General features: G+C 45.1%; 1 protein-coding gene across 1 annotated transcript in view; it reads right to left on the bottom strand.

Annotated features, from left to right (window-relative positions):
• Window positions 1-19,545, bottom strand: part of GASK1A (golgi associated kinase 1A) — a 75,113-nt gene that overhangs the window by 6,794 nt on the left and 48,774 nt on the right. The window contains exon 2 of the mRNA XM_003256926.2: window positions 16,528-17,814. Within this exon, the coding sequence (XP_003256974.2) occupies window positions 16,528-17,814 (1,287 nt within the window). The remainder of the gene's footprint in view (window positions 1-16,527; window positions 17,815-19,545) is intronic.

The raw sequence follows: 19,545 nt of genomic DNA on the forward strand, positions 1-19,545 counted from the left end.
TCACCAGAAAGACTACATGAATAATGAGATAGAAATTATAAAGAGCAACCAAATATAAATTATGGAGTTGAAAGGTACAACAACTTTTAAAAATTCACTGAGAGGATCGAACAGCAGTTATGAGCAGGCATAAGAACGAATCAGAAAACCTGAAGATAGGTCAACTGAGATTATCAAGTATGAGGAACAAGAAGAAAAAAATGAAGAAAAATAAACAGTGCCTCAGAGACCCATGTAACACCATCAAGTGTACCAACATATATATAAGAGGAGTTTTAAAAGGAAGGGAGGAGGATGTGAAAATATTAGAAGAATTAATGTCCAAAACCTCCTCAAATTTGATGAAGAGCATTGATCTACACGTCCAAGAGGTCCAGTGAACTCCATTAATATAAACTGAAAGAGACCTACACCTAGAATAAAACTGTCAAAAGCCAAATACAGAGAGAGAATCTTAAAAGCAGCAAGACAGAAGTCACTCATCACATAAAAAGGATTCTTTCAAAGAGTAATTTGATATCAGATTTATCAAAAACCATGGAGACCAAAAGGTAGAGGAATAACATTCAAAGTGTTGAAATTAAATTAAAAAAAAAGAGAGTCTGTCAACCAAGAACTTTATATATCAAAAATTAAGGAGAAATGAAGACATTAACAGAACAACAAAAACAGAGTTTATTGTCAGCAGGCTTCTTCTACAAGAAATACTAAAAGGAGGCCTTCAGGTTGAATGAAAGGACACTAAGTAGTAACTTGAATTAATATCAAGAACTAAAAAGTTCTGTTCAAGGTAACTACATAGATAAACATAAAAGACATTATAAACGTATTCTTTTTGGTCTGGACTTCTTTTTTCCCCTCTGATTTTAAAAAACAACTGCTAAACGCAATAATTATAATCCATGCTGATGGGCAGAAAATGTATAAAGATGTAATTTGTGACAATAGCATAAAAGTGGGGGGGGGCAGATTTATATAGAGAGTCCTTTTACACTATTGAAATTAAATTGCTGGTAATCTGACCTAGATTCTTATAAATCAAGATGTTAATGGTAATCCCAGTGCAATTACCAAGAAAATAACTACAGTTCTAGTCACCAACCAATCTCACAAAACCAGATGTTAAGAAATGAGACAGCATTCAATAGTCCCAAGTACTGTCCCCAAACATTATTTTCTTTGTTTTATAAAGTTAAACATGGAGAAAGCATACCTCAGGTCTAGACAGGCTGAGGGCAGTAGACCAAATGGATTAAATATATCCACTGATTCTAGTAAAAAAACAAGTTTAGCCCAGAGGCCAATGCACAAAGCCCAAAAGATTAGTCCAGCCCAGAACCACAGCCCTGTTCATGCAATGAGCCAATTAGCAAGACTTCCTGAGGAGGACCCTCTTTACTGCTTTGACCTCCTGAAGTTTGGGTAACCAATATCCAATTTTCTTTCTTTCCTCTAATACCCTATTATAAAAAGTTTCAAACATACAGCAAATTTGAAATAATTTTATGGTGAATACCCACATACCCATTACCAAAATTCGACCATTAATATTTTATTATACTTACTTTATGACATATCTATTGATACATCTCTATATCTATCCATTAGGTCATCTTATTTCTTATTTTTTATGCATTTCAAAGTAAGTTGCAGACATTAGAAATTTCCCTCTAAATACATTGGCATGCACACCACTCACTAGAGTTCCTGGTTTTCCTATAAAAGAATCAACCTTCCCTGCTAAATACAGTCTGGTGGCACAATCAATCCAAGTACCCTGCACACCCAGCCATGAAGTGAGGATGGGGTCCAAGCTCCCCTAACCATATACCCTCCATCCTTCCCCTGACTCTTCAGGCTTCCCAGGCCTTTTTCTTCCATTCCTTGAAGCCCTTAATGTCTTACCAAATGTAGATTATTTTCTTGCTTATGTTAACCAGAGTTAGTCTCTGTTGCTTGGAATCGAACTCCCTTCAAGTGATGCACCCCCTGAATTTTCCTTCATCCAGGTTAAACACACTTGGGTTCTGCAACTATGGTAGATGCTTTTGATGCTCTCCATCCATGAACCTAGGGCTCACCTACAGAAGGTCCCAACCATACAGTCCCCATATGTAGAGGTACTCTTGCCCATAACAGGCTTGACCCACCCACGCAGCAGCCAAAGTGCTGGAAAATCAATGCCCCAGGAGCAAGCTTCAAACAATGACTTATGGCAGTTACTGTAAAAATATCATAGCCCCTCACCTCCCAGGGGAATGATACCCTACAGCAGTGTTCTACACAGTCTGTCAAGGGCCCTCATCTGGGTTCAGCCTCACTTGCCCATGGTGGCAGCCTGCTCTTTACTGTACCCTTCATTAGCTTTTCTTCCTTCCCTGCTTCACTTCCCCATTTGCTCACCAGGTTTCCTAGGACCACTTCCCAAATAAATTGCTCTATTCAAATTCTAGTCTCAGAGTCCCTTTTGGGGGAACTCAAACCTAGATAGAAACCCCTCATGGTCTCTATTGCTGTCACATGTCCAGGCTCTTGTTGGTCAATATTCATGTCATACTTTAGTAACTAGCACTGGACACAACAGCTGAGAATCAAGTTATGGAGTAGCACTGAAACATCGCCTCCCTGATTCCAGATGCTAAGGCTGAATTAGCATCTTCACCAATCTTATCATATTGTTGACACCTATTATGCATGTCCAAAACTAGCAAGTCTCTGTCTCATATGTGTCCATTCAACCAGGGCCTCATTAACCTGCCTTTATACCACTGACTCACAGGCCCTCAGTAGACTTTGCATTTAACACTATTCCATTTCCTCATTTAATCTTTCATTGCAACCCATTGAATCTTTTTTGGATGGTTTTGCTGTCACATTCATTTGCTTTTCCTTCCCCTGACAATTTTCGGTTATGTGCCAGCCAGACCAGTAAGCTACTATACCAATGGGAGTATTTTCAGCCACAGGTAACAGAAAAACCTGACTCAAAATGGCTTAAACCATAAGGAAGGTTGAGATTATCTACAGAAGGAAGTCTGGAGGAAGGGCAGGTTGGGTAGATTTAGCAGCTCCATATTGTCATGATAAGGACTTGGGTTGCTTTCTGCCCTCCACGTTACCACCCACAATGTTAACAGCATCCCAGTGTTGTCTTAGGATGCCTGCAGGTAGTTGCTGTGGGGATATGTTTCCTTGTTCCTGCCCAGCAGGAGAGAGAGAAGAAGAGCATGAGAGAAGAGGAGAGAGAGAAGGAAACTCTCCCCTCAACAACCATGGAATAGAAGGTCTTCCCTTCAGCCAAATTAAGAGGCACACATTCTTAGACCAATAGCAATCAGTGGAAGATGTTAATGCACTGATCCTTGAACCCACTGCCTCTGAATCCGGGAATAGGTGGAAGGTGAATCAAATCAGGACTCTGTGAGGAAGGACTACAGAGAGACTGGCTGGGTCCCCTACAGCCCAGATGTCCTCATTCAGGCTACTAATAAAAATGTTGGCTAGGACAGGGTTAGAGAGTTCATTTTAAATCGCTAAAGCTAGTATCATACCACCTGTATTAGTCAGTTCTCATGCTGATGCAAGAGATGGGCTCCCACAGTCTTGGGCAGCTCTGGCCCTGTGGCTTTGCGGGTTAGAGACCCCCTCCCGACTGCTCTCACCAGCTGGCATTGAGTGTCTGCAGCTTTTCCAGGTGCACAGTGCAAGTTGTCAGTGTATCTACCATTCTGGGGTCTGGAGGATGATGGCCCTCTTCTCACAGCTCCTTGAGGCAGTGCCCCACTGGGGACTCTATGCGGGGGCTCTGACTCCACATTTCCCTTCCACATTGTCCTAGCAAAGGTTCTCCATGAGGGTTCCACCCCTTCAGCAGACTTCTGCCTGGACATCCAGGTGTTTCCATACATCCTCTGAAATACAGGTGAAGGTTTCCAAAGCTCAATTCTTGTATTCTGTGCAGCCACAGGTGCAACACCACGGGGAGGCCAAGAAGGTTTGGGGCTTGTACCCTCTGAAGCAATGGCTTGAGCTGTACTTTGGCCCCTTTTTGGTGCAGCTGGGATGGAGGGCACCAAGTCCTAAGACTACACAAAGCAGCAAGATCCTGGGCCCGGCCCACACAACCATTTCCTCCTCTCAGGCCTTTGGACCTGTGATGGGACGGTTGCCATGAAGACCTCTGACATGCCCTGGAAACATTTTCTCCATTGTCTTGGCATTGATGTTTCGCTCCTCATTACTTACGCAAATTTCTGCAACCAGCTTGAATTTCTCTCCAGAAAATGAGTTTTTCATTTCTACCACATCATCAGGATGCAAATTTTCCAAACTTTTATGCTCTGATTCCATCTTAATTATAAGTTCCAATTCCAAACTATCTCTGTGAATGCATAAAACTGAATGTTTCTAAGAGTATCTAGGTCACATCTTGAATGCTTTGCTGCTTAGAAATTTCTTCTGCCAGATACCTTAAATCATCTCTCTCAAGTTCAAAGTTCCACAGATCTCTAGGGCAGGGGCAAAATGCCACTAGTTTCTTTGCTAAAGCATAGCAATAATCACCTTTATTCCAGTTCCCAACAAGTTTTCATCTCCATCTGAGTCCACTTCAGCCTGGACTTCATTGTCCATATCACTATCAACATTTTGTTCAAAGCCATTCAGCAAGTTTCTAGGAAGTTCCAAACTTTCCCACATCTCCCTGTCTTCTTCTGAGCCCTCCAAACTGTTCCAACGTCTGCCTGTTTTCCAGTTCCAAAGTCACTTCCACATTTTTAGGTAACTTTATAGCAGCACCCCACTCTTTGTGGTACCAATTTACTGTATTAGTCCATTTTCATACTGCTATAAACAGCTGCCCGAGACTGAGTAATTTATAAGGAAAGAGATTTAATTGACTCACTGTTCTGCATGGCTGAGGAGGCCTCAGGAAATTTACAATTATGGCAGAAGGTGAAGGGAAAGCAAGGAAGCTTCTTCACAAGGTGGCAGGAAGGAGAATGAATGCAGGAGGAACTACCAGGCACTTATAAAACCATCAGATCTCATGAGAACTCACTATCAGGAGAATAGCATTGAGGAAACCAACCCCCATGATTCAATTACCTCCACCTGGTGTCTTCCTTGACACATAGGGATTATGGGGATTATGGGGATTACAATTCAAGATGAGATTTTGGGTGGGGACACAGTCAAACCATATCACTACCCATATATGAGCCTACTCCACGCTTTCATATGCACCCCATCCTTAGCAAGAGCCACCAGAGGCTACCAACGCAGTGGTTTAGTGAAGAGATCAGAAAACTTCTCTGTAAAGGACCAGAGAGTAAATATTTTAGGCTTTGGAGGCCACACAGTCTCTGTCATAACTACTTAAGTCTGCTACTGTAGTGCATATCTTATATATTATAGGTAATACATAAACAAATAGGCATGGCTATATTGCAATATGTTGGTAGAAGAGCTGAGGCAGGACTGGCTTGTCTGTCATAATATAAAAGAGTCTTGGAAGATGTCCAGGGTCCAGAGTCTAAAATCCCTCATGGCCTTTGGAACACCAAGCTCTGTGCCAAAGGGTGGAAGGCTGCCCTGCTGCACCACAAATCTAAGCTCAGGGCATAAAACCCCTCGTGGCTTGGATAGAATCCAGGGCCCAGGGCATAAAACCCCCCGTAGCCTCTGGAATGTGCACAGACTTGTTGGTTGCTCTCCCAGGCTCGTAAACATGCTCTCCATTATCTCAAGCAGCAGAGCATATTCTATATGTGTCAAAGAAAATGCTAAATCATCAGAGCTACACTTGATGCACCGCTACCTTTCTACCCCCACATCCTCACACCCTCATCTGTTTACCCCCACATCCTCAACGTCCTCACCACCTGCTTATTTGTTTGATCACCAATAAATAACGTGGGCTCCCACAGCTTGGGGCCTTCGCAGCCTCCATACTAGCATTGGCCCCCTGGACCCACCTTATGCACTCTTAACTTGTCTTTTCTTGTTCCTTTGACTCCGCCGGACTTTGTAGCCCCCACAGCCTGGTGTTGGGTGTGATCACCCCAACACCAATAAAATCTTATGTGCACTGAGATTGAATTTCACATAAATTTAGATGTCCCACAATATTATTCTTTCAATTTTTTCAACCACTTAAGAGGGCTAAAATCATTCTAAACCATTCTACAAAAAGGCGAGGAGTGAATTTGGCTGCATTGTGGGCCATGGTTTAGTTTGTGACCCCCAGTTTGAAGTCCAGATGGATTTGGGGATGAATCCTGCCACCACTATGTCCTGGCTATGCGAATTGAGGAAATTACTAATCTTGCTGTGCCTCAGTTTTCTCATCAGCAAAATGGGGAGGTGATACTCCCATGAGGCCGTGTTGAGGACCACACAGGATGTAAAGCAGGAGGCGGTTGTTATGGAGAGTTCCCAGAAGTCTCTGGCCCTGGAGGGGACAGGCCAGTGGTTCCCTCCTAAATAGCTCTGGCCTCACCCCCCACTCGCCCAGCACTACAGACCTGAGAACCAGAGTCTGGCACAAGCCTAGTGTTTGGAGCACAGACATATCTGTGAGACAGAAACCTACCAGCTGAATTCTCTTGGGCCAGGAGAGCAAATGTCAGGGCAGCTCTAGCAAGCCCAAAATGCAATAACTGCTCTGGATTTTGCTTCACACCCACTGCATGGCCAGCCAAACCCCCTTGCTCCCACCAAACCGTCCCTGCTCCCATCTCAAGGCCATTCTGTGCAGATTTAAACTTGCAGCAGCATTTATTTTGAGAGGAAGCTACAAGAAATACTGGCCCATATGATGTGTGCAGTGCTGGCTTCCCAGAATCTACACCCATTTGAATGTTTCACAGTGAGGGCTTGGCTGGCACACTTGCCAGTGTGATTATTCTGCCACACTGTCTGGTTGGTTTTTTCTACAGAAGAGAAATTAGGTTTAAACAGTAGCAGACTAGCAGCCAAACGAGACCAAGCTTAACTTTCATTCCCATATTCCTTCAATATTTGATTTTTCCCCCTTTTTGAAAAAAATGAAGAGATACCAAGAAAAAATGATAATCCTTTAGAGTTTGGGTTTTCTGGCAGTGTTACATAATTGTGTGGACTGAAGTTTTTGTTTAATTTTAGTTAAGCCATTGTAATGGCCTTACTCTGTGCCAGGTATTATCCTTAGTGCTTTACATATCACAAGTCATTTGACCCCTGCTAGCAGACAAGAGATAGATACTGTTATTGTTCCCATTTCAAAGATGAAGCTGAATAATGAGTCACAGAGGCTGAGTAACGTGATCCAGCCCCCAGAACATGTTTATCATAACCAGAGACTTAGTTGAAGGTTTTTGGATGCAAGAACAAATTGAAGTGCATGACTGGCTGCCAGCATGAAGGATATAGTAGGGTAACTGCCTCTGTGACCTTCCAAACAGGACATCTGGATGGGACAAGATACTGCAGTCTGCCAAGAAGGGACACCAGGTCCAGCTGTGGGGGTGGGAAGGTCCGGGGTGAAGGCTCTGGGGCCAAGATTCCTCAAGCAGTGCCTGATCTGGGGCTAGTAGAGTCCAGAAGAGCCACCTGCTGTCTCTGGTGGCCCATGCCCCCAGCGCAGAGACGCTTCCCCAAACTGGGAGCAGTCACAGGCCTGGGACCTTCACGGTGGAAAGGGTGGCTGCTGGCTAGGCAGGCTCACTGCCTGGGGGTCAGAGAGTTGCAGCATAGTTGGAGGCAGGAGGAGAGCCAACTCCCCTTCCCATACCCCAACACCTCTCTCCAAGGAGGGTGGCAGGCTGCTCCCATACTGGCTGGCTGGCTGTTGAAGAATTTGGTGAGGCTTTGGGGAGGTCAGAGTGTGAAAGAGGAGGGAGTTACTTGGCACTGACTCTCACTCTCCTCTGAGGACTCACCTTGCTGTGCTCCTTGCCTTTCCACATACACGGCATCTTCCCTGGAAGCTCCAGGGAGGGAACGCTTAGACTGCTTCATCTGCCCCAAGCCCAAGGCCAGAAGTCTCAGCACCATCTTTGGAAGCTGGTGAATAGACCAGCTGATGGGCTTTGAGGAGCCGGATTGAGAAGGACTATAGTTTATCTAAAAAGACCATCTGTGGAGCCTCCTAAATTTTAAACATCAATGCAAAACCCAGCAGCCATTAAAAGACGAATCCACCACAGCAAAAGTAGGTTCTGGCCAAGAAAGCTTAGATGAATCACCATTGGAACACTGTCACAAAGTGTCCCAACTTTAATAATTAGGGGGGAAAATATGGTGACTTCTTCCACAGATACCCAAAAGGCATTCGAAAAAATTACACATCCATTCCTGACAATGAAACTTTTTTTTGTTTTCTTTTGAGACAGGGTCTGGCTCTGTCGCCAGGCTGGAGTGCAGTGGCATGATCACAGCTCACTGCAACCTCCACCTCCTGAGCCCAAGAGATCCTTCCCCCTCAGCCTCCTGAGGAGCTGGGACTACAGGTGCATGCCACCTTGCTTGGCTAAGTTTTAATTTTTTTTTTTTTCTGTAGGGACAAGGTGTCCCTATATTGCCCAGGCTGGTCTTGAGCTCCTGGGCTCAAGCAATCCTCCCACCTGGCCCACTCAAACTGCTGGGATTACAGTTGTGAGCCACTGCGCCTGGCCTGAAAACTCTTAATAAAGTAGGAATAATGAATAATTCATCATATCTTCAGTCAAAAGCCAGCATGGTGTTTAATGGTGAAATACTAGAAATTGTCCCGAATCTGTAAGAAACATGTCATGTCTCTGGGGCCAAGATGGGTTCCTCAAGCAGTGCCTGATCTGGGTCTTGTAGAGTCCAGAAGAGCAACCTGCTGTCCCTGGTGGCCCATGCCCCCAGCGCAGAGACGCTTCCCCAGACTGGGAACAGTCTCAGGCTTGGGGCCTTCAGGATGGAAAGTGCTGGGATTATAGGCGTGAGCCCCTGCACCTGGCCTGAAAAACTCTTAATAAAGCAGGGATAATGAATAGTTCATTGCATCTTCGGTCAAAAGCCAGCATGCTGTTTAATGGTGAAACACTAGAAATTGTCCCAGATCTGTAAGAAACATGTCATGTCTATCATTCCATTAATATTTACCATTGCTCTGTGACACCAGCAAATGTAATGAGTTAAGAGTAAGAAAGAGGAAATGAAAAGACAGAATCCCATTTGTTACAGATGAAATGATGGTATGCAGGGGAAGCCCAAGAGGATAAACTGAGCAACTGTTAAAAGCAAGATGAAGTCGGAAGGTGGATGGTGGCAAAGTTAATATGCAGAAGAAATAGCCTTCATATGGACAAAGAGCTACCAGCCAGAACACGTAATGAAGTAAAAGATCCCATTTCCAATAGCCACGAGAAGATAAAATACCAAGGAATAACCGAACCTGAAAGTGAAGACCCAGCTGAAGAAAACATCAAAATGCTTCTGAGGAACGTGAACAGATGGAGAGGCATAACCTGTTCTCGGCTAGAGTGACTATATTTCAGGATGTAAATGCTCTCTATATTAATCCACAAAAACTTGATTTGATTTCAAGAAAATCCCAAAAGGATCTGGGAAGGGGAAGGAACAAGCAAAAAAGTACACAAGAATATCAAGAAAATTCTAAAAAAGAGCAGTGCAAAGGACCTAGTCCTACTAGTTATTAACATAAAATATAAAGTTCAGTAATTCAAACAGTGTGACTCTGGCATATAAATAGACCCTTTCCTGGAACAGAAAAGAATCCAGAAATAGACCTATATACTTATGGAAATTGGCTCTATGGTAAAGGTAGCCTTTCAAGTTGAGGGAAAGATTGATTATTCAACAAATGTCACTGAGACATTTGGGTTGCCATCTGAAAAAAAAATGGTTGTTTTATACCTTGTCCCTTACTCCAAAATAACTTCCAGATGGATCGAAGATATATCAAAAACATGAGAGAATTTTAAAAATAACGCTGAAATGAGAATAGCCTTTTAAAATATAACACACGAACCTAGAAATCAGAGAAAAGCCTGGTCATTTTAACAATGTACATTTTTAAAACTTTCTGCACTGCAAAAAGACTATAAACAAAGCTTAATGACAATTGAATCTAAGGGAAATATTATATACTACAATGGAAAACAAAGGGCTAAGTTCCTTAATCTATAAAAAGCTCTTAAAATCATTAAGAAAAAGACCAACAACCCAACAGAAAATAGGGCAAAGAACATGGATGGAGCTGGAGGCCATAATCCTAAGCAAACTAACTCGGGAACAGAAAACCAAATACCACATGTTCTCACTTATAAGTGGGAGCTAAACATTGAGTACACATGGACACAAAGAAAGGAATCACAGGGGCCACACAAAGAAAGGAACAACAGTCACAGGGGCCTACTTTAAGGTGGAGGGAGAGGATCGAAAAACTACCTATCGAGTACTATGCTTATAACCTGGGTGACAAAATCATCTGTACATTAGGCACCCATGACACACAATTTACCTGTATAACAAACCTGCACATGTACCCCTGAACCTAAAATACAAGTTTAAAAAATAAATAAATAAAACCTACCTAGGCTAGGCGCAGTGGCTCATGCCTGTAATTCCAGCACTTTGGGAGGCCAAAGCAGGCGGATCACCTGTGGTCAGGAGTTCAAGACCAGCCTGGCCAAAATGGCAAAACCCTGTCTCTACTAAAAATACTAAAAATGTCTCTACTAAAAATGAGCCAGGTGTGGTAGTGGGCACCTGTAATCACAGCTACTCAGGAGGCTGAGGCAGGAGAATCACTTGAACCCGGGAGGTGGAGGTTGTAATGAGCCAAGATTGCGCCATTGTACTCCGGCCTGGGCGACAGAGTCAGACTCCGTCTCAAAAAAAAAAAAAAAAAAAACTACCTGGTGGCAGATTGTGCTGGTAGCAAGAAAAATAGATGTTTAAAAAAAGAAAAGAAAATGGAGCAAAGAATATGGATAGTATTTTTGTCTTTTGTTTTAAAACGCTTTTAAACAGAGGTAGGACTAAGATGAGACCAAAAAAAAAAAAAAAAAAACTCAAAAGAGGTACTCACTTTCTTTTTTTTTATACTAAAAGAATAAAGATGTTTATTAAGCATTGTAAGTTGCATTCAATAGCCTTCAGATACTCCACACCACAATCCATCGACAGTCAATCGAAACCAACAGCAGTTCATTCTTGCACAATCCATGTGTCAGGGCCGAACTCCCTTCAACTTACAGTAAGATCCTACTTAGTCCTTGTGGGCAGGGGTTGGGGAATTACACCTCATTTCTGATCACTAATGTGATGAAGAGCATCAGAAGTATATAAAAACGATAAGAAGTGATTCTGATTTCAAAGTACATTGTTTGGAAACATTAACAAAAACATCAAAATGATGGAAGTATACCTGCTTCCACTAAATTCTTGATGGGAAAGTTCTCAAGAACAAGCAATTTGTTTCCTGCTACAGAATGGGGGATTTCTTTTTTTAAAGATCAAAGAGGTTTTTTTTTGCAGAATTTCATATTTGCTAATATGAAAGCATAAAACAGCAACAAAGAACAATAATGCATACAGCAGTGAATACACCAGTGTAATGCTGATATTTGAAACGGCTAGATAATTTTTGGGGGGCTTTAGAATAAATGCAACAGAAGTCAATAATCATAAAATTTCAAGGTTAGCGCAAGATCAGTCAATGACTAAACAGAGTTAACATCTTTTCTAGGACTATTACTGATTATTAGTATTTTTGTTTTGCAAATGGGCACATACTAATAAGAATGGAAGAAAGGATGATAACATGCACATTAACCACACACTTCAAAAATTATGAACCATGCAGAAGTTTAGCTCAAGTAGTAGTATTAAAGGTCTACATCCGATTCAAAACCACATAGTTCATTGACCACAGATGCATGGTGTGAGTCACGAAAAGTTTCAGAACACATTGTGTTGATTTTGAAAGGTCATTTGCATCTTCTATGATTTCAACTTTATCTCCATTTAACTTGCTCGTAAAGTATGTATGATGTATATTTAAAATCAGCAGAAAGGCAATATTACTCTATAATTTTTTAGTTTTGATCATTGCACTTATTTTTTAACACAAAAGAACCACATCAACAGTGATGAAATTTAAGAAAGAAAAACTGTGGTTGTGCCTTATTTCTTTCATAATCATAAAAATCAAAGTCTTAAAGAAAGCTTCATTGTGAAACAGTAATGCAAAATCAAATATAATGGCATACATATGGTGCCAAATGCTAAAAATTATATTTTAAGCTATATATACTAAAAGACTGCCAAAATTTGTTTTCTTTATACTTCAAGAAACACAACTATAGGCTTTTGTCATAACCAGTTTAAACTTTATGTGTACTTCATTTTAAGAGTGGGAGTCAAATGCTCTTCATTTTCTTTCTCTTTTTTGTTTTATTGTAGCATTTTGACTATAACTGGTTAAAATTAAAAATGTATCATTTAAATTTCTGATATCAAAGAGGGATCTGAATTTCCAGTCCTCATTTTTCTCTTACAGAAAGGACAAAATGTACATAACTGCAGGTTCTTTCTCTCCAGATATTCCTAAATACCTTACCCTTCCAGCATCCTTCACTCTCTATAAAAAGTAAGTTTACTCTTCTTTATTTAAGACAGCTGCCTCCAGAGCAGCTTCTCTGCGGCAAGGACTGTCTGTACTTAGTGCATTTGAATGAGGATTTGTATTGCACATTTTAGAGTCATTATTCAAGGCACTTTCAGAGTGGCTGGGGGCCCTGGCATCACCTGGGGTCCCATTCATCTGGGGAGCCGGCTTCCCCTCGGCCATCGCTCCATTTTCAGCCAGGGACCTGTCTGAAGATATAGCAGAGGACTTTGATTCCCCAGATTTTGACTTAGGTTCTTTGGCCACTTCTTCCGCTGAAGCAGCATAAGGAGGTCTGCCCTGAATCGCTGCCTGGTTTGAGGTACTGACTTTCAGTGTTGTGCAATGTCAGGGTCAGCACCCAAGAGTGAGCATGCTCTTAATTTTTTGCACCTTGGAAACCTCCCTTGCCTCATGTATTAGTCTTCTATTGCCATGGTAATAAATTACCATGAGCTCAGTGACTTAAAAGAACATATCTATGATTTCACAGTTTCTGTGGGTCAGGAGCCTATTACATCTTTGCTAAGTTCTCAGCTGAGGGTTTCCCCAGGCTACAATCAAGGTATGGACCAGGGCTGGATCTCACTCTAGCTCAGGGTCCTCTCTTAAGCTATTCAGGTTGCCAGCTGACACCATCGCTTGCAGTCGGAGGACTGAGGTCCTCAGGGTTGCCAGGGTCCTCCTAGATGTCTCCTCTCCCCATAGGCAGTTCATAATGTGGCTGTTTACTTTTTTCCTTTTTTTCCAGCTCAGTTGAATCCAATTGACCCACAGATCCTGGAGCAAGAATAAAGAGCTGGCATTTTAAGCCATTGAGTTTTGGAGGTTTGTTACACAGTGTTATTTCAGCAATCACTAACTAATACAGAGTACTATATGGGGTTTGTGAAGCATAGGTATGCTTTATGGGATATATAATAGATGTGTATGTGTGCAGTGCTTGTGTTTTGTGCCTACGTAAATGGGATGTGGTGATGTACACAGAAAAACAAGGGTTTATACAGGATAAAACCAAACGAAGGAGCAAGCAGACCTACTTGGTCTGCTTGCAGTTTGTACCAGCCCCTGGTCAGAAGTTTCCTGTGCAGGAAAACCCACATTCTACAGCCCTGCCTCTCTCTGCCTTGCCAATGGTTTCTAAGAAGGTGGCATTAGCCAGACGGGGGGTGTTTGACTTGACTGGCATTCAGCAAACCAGGGAAGAGGTGGCATGAGCCCAGCCGAGTCATGTCTGCCCATATAACCAACCTATGTGTGCTTTCGCTACACAGACTTGTCCCCACAGCAGGGCTTGGCAGCTAAGGAAGAGTCCCACGCTGCAACCCTGAGAGGTGAACAGAGGGACTCTGTGTGGAGCAGAGAGCAGCTGCGAGCACATCAGCTAGACTGGGGCTTTGCAAGGAGCTGTGCCTCAGAGATCAAGGCCCCAGGACACCCCTGCAAGCATCCCCTTTTCCTGCCCTCGTTCATGGACAGCTGAATGACTGTGATTCAGAGAGTGAGCTCTAGAGTCAGACCATCCAGGCTGCTTCTCAGCCCACCAGCTGCCACCTTGGGCAAGTAACCTAATTTCTCTGGGCCTCAATTTCTCAACTTTAAAATAGGATTAAATGTAGTATCTCACTCATAGGTTGCCATGAAGAGGGGATGAGTTAATTCCTGTAAAGTGGGATGGTACCTGCTTCTTATTGAGTATGTGCCACCCGCCAGGCACTGTACTAAGTACATTACATGAATGACCTTGCATCCAGAAACTATGTGTGATCAATGTTATTATCTGACGAAAGCTGGGATCCCCAGAGGACAGACCAGAATTCAACTGAGAGCAGTTTACTTGTGTGATAACTCCAAGAAACACAAGTAGAGTGGGGAAAGAGAGAGCAATTACCACTGTGAATAACTGGGCTCCAATCCTGCTAATTTAACTGAGAGGTGTGTGGAATACGCATACAGGGCATCTATACACCTACTCTCCTCAGTCACCGTTGGAGGCTGCTCCTGGGGGCAGCATGACCAACCTTCCTTGTTTGCCCACAACTGTCCCAGCTTCAGCACTGAAAATCCTATGGTCTGGGAAACCCCTCCTTCCCAACCTGCATGGTTGGCCACACTACCTGGAGGGTACTCATTCCCCAGCACTTCCAGTGCAGCAAGCAGAGCAAGTCTGCAGATGCAGGTGCCAGCAGCCAGGAGCTACCATGTACTAAATGGTCAGGCTCAAGGGGATGAGGTTGGGGTGCACAACCCCATTTTGGGGTGAGAAAAGTAGAGCTGAGAGAGGCTAGGTAATCTGCCCAGGGGTACACAGTGGGAAGTGGCCTGGGGGTGGGGGTTCAAACCCAGGTTGGTCTGATGCCAAGGCCCATGCTCTTGACCATCAGGGTCCATAGCTCCTCCTTCCACAAAGCAGCCACGGGGACATAGATTGGAGGAGCTGGGAGGACGACAGGAGATCAGCTAGTCCTGTGACTGGAAACAGATTTATCTGCAGGCAGACTGGGGTAACATTCAAGAGGCCGGGAGGACAGTAGGTGAGTGTCGGACAATAAAGAGGTAGAGCCTGTGGCCAAAAGGAGAGTATGGCAGCCTCCAAAGGGGGCAGCAGATGCTCAGCTCAGGCTGCTTTCTGCTGTATGGGAATGAAGGACCAGTATTACTAAACCATCCAGTTTTTCAAAGGAAGCTGGACTTTCATGGTAAATCTCTGAAGTATTACATATTATCTAAGAATTTTCTAAAATAGAAACCCAACCCCATGTGGATGAAACACCACATATTGATCCACTCACCTCTGCAGGTAACCCTAAGGGCTGACATTGAGGACCCTTTTCTTCAACAAGGATCTCTACAGAAATGGGGGCTGGTTCCACGTGCATTTGGTGAACACATCCACCCTCACTGAGCTTTATCTGTTTTTTGTCTTTGTTTCTGTCTGGCCATGTTTCCACACATATGTATCTATGGCTGAGATCCAGCTCATGGGCACCGGAACAGCCACACTGGTTGTTAACAGACCAGTTAGTAAATAGCTGGTGCCTGTAGTCCCCCAGTCAGCCCGTGTACCCTGACAACCCACCCCCTTCTCTGGGATTCCCACACTACCCCTCGATCCAGCAACTCCAGGGTTAACTCCTGACAGGTCAGGGACCTCAGCCAGCACTGTTCCTTCTCATTCTTCAGTGCCCAAGCATTCTCCCTTTCTCCCTCCCTCTCCCATTCTTTCCATCGCTATCTCCACCTCTCCCTCTCTCACTTTTTTAAAAATTACACAACCACTTTGAATCCTTGTTGAGTCAAAGATGTAAAGTGATAAACAGTGGTGTGCTGATAAATGTTCAACAATCAGCTCTCCAGGAGTAGAGGGGAGTCCTGATTTGTAGCATTTGCTGCTTTCCATGGTGTAAACAGATATTCACACCCTGATGGATTTCAAGTTACCAACATGACCAAATGTGGAGTTGTCAAGAGATGTGCAGTGGCACACCATTAGCTAGCATTTATTATATAGACACGAAGCTGCAAAAGCACAGATGATAGTAAAATAATTAGGAAATAATGCATTCTGAGTAGTTATTACCCTTGTTTCTAATATAATTTATTGTTTCTACAACTTAATTTTTTAATAATGCCTGTGTTTCAAAACTAGGTCACAAAATTCCTGAAAATTTTAGCCATCAGCTCTTGTGAGCTGACGAGCTGGCTCCAGTAACCACTGGATAAATAAACAGAGGCAGGAAAATTACAAAAACAGGTGCTTGGTGGTCCAAAAACCAGGACTTGGGGGAGAGTCACCATCTAACCTCAGGTGGGCAATTCAGGCCTCTCCACCCAGAACCCCCTACCTCCACAGCTCTCTACCCCTGCTGCCCAACCCCACCTACCTGCAACAGGAAGTCGAAGAGCGCCAGGCGTGCCCACTCGGTATGGTGGATGCCCAGGCATGGGGCCTGGCCTGGCCATTTGCAGCCATGTGCCAGCAGGGCCTGATACTGTAGCCAGCCCAAGGCCAGAGAGTTCTGATCCTCATCTGGGTCGCTCAGGTGCTGCACATCGGGCGCCCACCAGATGACAGGCCTTGCTCCACCGTCTGTGTAGCGGTAGGGCAGGAGAGGGCTATGGAAGCGGCGGGCCACAGCAGGTAGGCTCCGGCGCAGCCCCAGTACACGATCCACGTGGAAGGATAGGACCTCAGGCAGGTCCCCAGGCCTCTTGATCAGGCCACAGAGCCCTTGGGAGCAGAGTTGGCTGAGCGTGGGAGAGGACAGGTCCTGAAGGGCAGCCTCAGTGGAGAAGCCAACCTGTAGCACCTGCCCGTGGGCGGGGACCCTGGCTTTGTCCACCACCTCCCCCTGCGCCAACAGCCGGAGCATCTGCACATCGTGGTCTGTCAGCCATGGGGGAGCCTGCCCACCAGTCTTCAAGCTGCTCAACAGCGTCTCAGCATCACACCACACTGACCCTTGCAGCTTCTCAACAGAGCCAGGCCACCGATGAGCCCCTGAGGCCAAGGTGGGATCCTCTGCTTGTTGCCCACCAGTCAAGGCTCTGTTCTCAGCTCCCAGCAGATCCCTGCCTTCTGCTGTATGGGGCCAGAGTGTCAGCCCAGAAGTAGCTCTCCAAGCCGGTAAAACTGCCACGTCGCTCCCTGGGAGTGGACTGACCAGGGTGACCATCTCACTCTGCGTCTCCTGGATGGGACCGCCATGCTGGGGGTGGCCCAGGTCTTTGGCTCCTGGATCTCCGACCTCATCCTCCCTCAGGAACACAACATGCTGAGTACTGAGTCTTGGATGTCCTGACAAAGTAATGTCCCTCCTCACCCTCCCTGGATGCCTGAGGTCCCCTCCTGGGGACTCCCTGCTTCTGTCCACTCCTGCTCTATGGCCTTGCTCCTCAGCACAGACCAAGATGGAGTTCCTGGGCAAAGCATGGCTTCTCCAGAAGCCCATGTTTCTTGCCCGCTGCCTCCGGCTGGAGCTCAAAGCCTGCCGGATATGGGTTGCAGGGGCACCAGTTACGCCCTGAGGCTCCCTGGGACCAGGGTCTGGGCCAGCGGATGGACGCTGTGGGGGAAAGAGGGTGACAGCCATCGCAGATAGGGTCATCAAGAGGCAGAACGCTATCACTGGCCGCCTCTTGCCACGCAGCCTTCTCCAGAGCCAAGACGCCTGGGAGACAGGGTAGAAAAAAAAGCTTGAGATCTGGGAAATACATCAGCTCAACCCACAAAACAATGGGGATGGTAAGCAAAGGAGGCGCTCAGTTCACGAGAGAAAGAGAAGAGCACAGCCCAAGTGGAGGGACAGCTGGCTGCCTTCAAGAAAGGAGATGTCAACTCTAGCCAACTGCGCTCCTGTTTCCAAGCTTGGCTTGCTTTTCCTTTTAGGGCAGCCTCTGCTGAGGCCTGCAGACCCATGCTCTTCTGCCTCATTCTCCCTTCGAATAAACTGCCATTACAAAACTGTCACCATGCACCAGAAGGGGCTTTTCTCACGTCTGTTCCCATCACCAAGAGCTGACCTTCTCTTTTTGTCTCCATGTGATCCCATGGGCCCATTCTGGCAGATCTCTTGATGTCCCCACACACATGCCCTTACCCTTTTCCAGGGCACATGGCCACCCAGTTAGAGATGACTTTGCCAGCCTCCTTAGCAACAGGGTGTGACCACGTGACCAAGTCCCTGACTATGTCATGAGAGCCAACCACTTTTGCCAGCTCCACATGCTTAAAAGGAAGTTGGCCACCCTGGCCTTTCTCTCTCGCTGTCCCTGCCGGTTGCACACAGATGTGGCAGCAACAGCTCTGCAGATGTTAGCAAGGACACACCCTAGGGGCAGTGATTTCTCAACACGCAGTCCTTGGACTACGTTCAGGTCTTAGTTATTCAGTTAAATATATTCTATGCACACTCCTGTCCCCTTGGCCCCAGTTTCCCATTATTTCTTGGTTGACTGAAGTTCACATGGGACCAGCAGTATCAGTTTCACCTGGGGACTTGTCAGAAATGCAAATTCTCAGGGCCCCACTCCAGAACTACGGAATCAGAAACAGGGGCTGCACAGCCTGTGTTTTAAGAAGTACTCTGGGTAATTCTGATGTGGGCTTAAGCTTGAGAGCCACTGCTCTAGGGCATCATGAGCCACAGGAGGGAAGGAACGCAGTGTCTGGAGCAGTGCAAGCCTGCAGTTGGGAGTCTCTGTACCTGTGAGCCTTTATGTGACAGACCTACAGCAGGGCCCTGGTACATAATGGGAATCAACAGATACGTGACTGACAAAATGAATGGAAAATCTAGTCCAAATCACAAAAAAACTCCCCAAATTAAGTTTACTTACTAAATCCACCAGATATTCCTTAGAGATTTTTGATACTATATGCAGTGTGAGGCAATTTGCTGGAATGCACAGAAAAGGCACACAGGTAAACAGAATTTTAAAGGTGTCAAAGAAACAACACCCACAAAACAAACCAGATCCTACGTTTTTCCCCGCATGTGCTTGCTCTTCTGAGAAGCTCCCCTGTGGGTGTCAAAAGGGGATTATCCGAGATCTGCAGTGGACTTGTAGGTGAAGTCCATCCTCAGTAGCCCCCTGTTTTCTCTCAAAAGTACCACCTCTATCCCCCACAATCCACCTGAGCCATATCTATCCGGGGACCCCGACCCATGACCTAAGCTGACGGGGCCATCCTGGATCCTGACCCATGCTGGGCCAACAGATTCTCACCCCCAACCCCAGCCCTGGGAGCATGGGCTTGTGATAAATCAACAAGGCTGACTTGTCCTGCTCGTGAAATAGAGAGCAGGGGCCCATTGCCACCCAGCCAAAGATGACAGCAGTGGGCCATACTCTGTTGAGAGCCAGTCTGCAGGGAGAGAGAAGGAAACAGTTGCATAGAC

Source organism: Nomascus leucogenys, chromosome 4 (genome assembly GCF_006542625.1).
Source record: "Nomascus leucogenys isolate Asia chromosome 4, Asia_NLE_v1, whole genome shotgun sequence".
In the NCBI taxonomy this organism is placed as follows: domain Eukaryota; kingdom Metazoa; phylum Chordata; class Mammalia; order Primates; family Hylobatidae; genus Nomascus; species Nomascus leucogenys.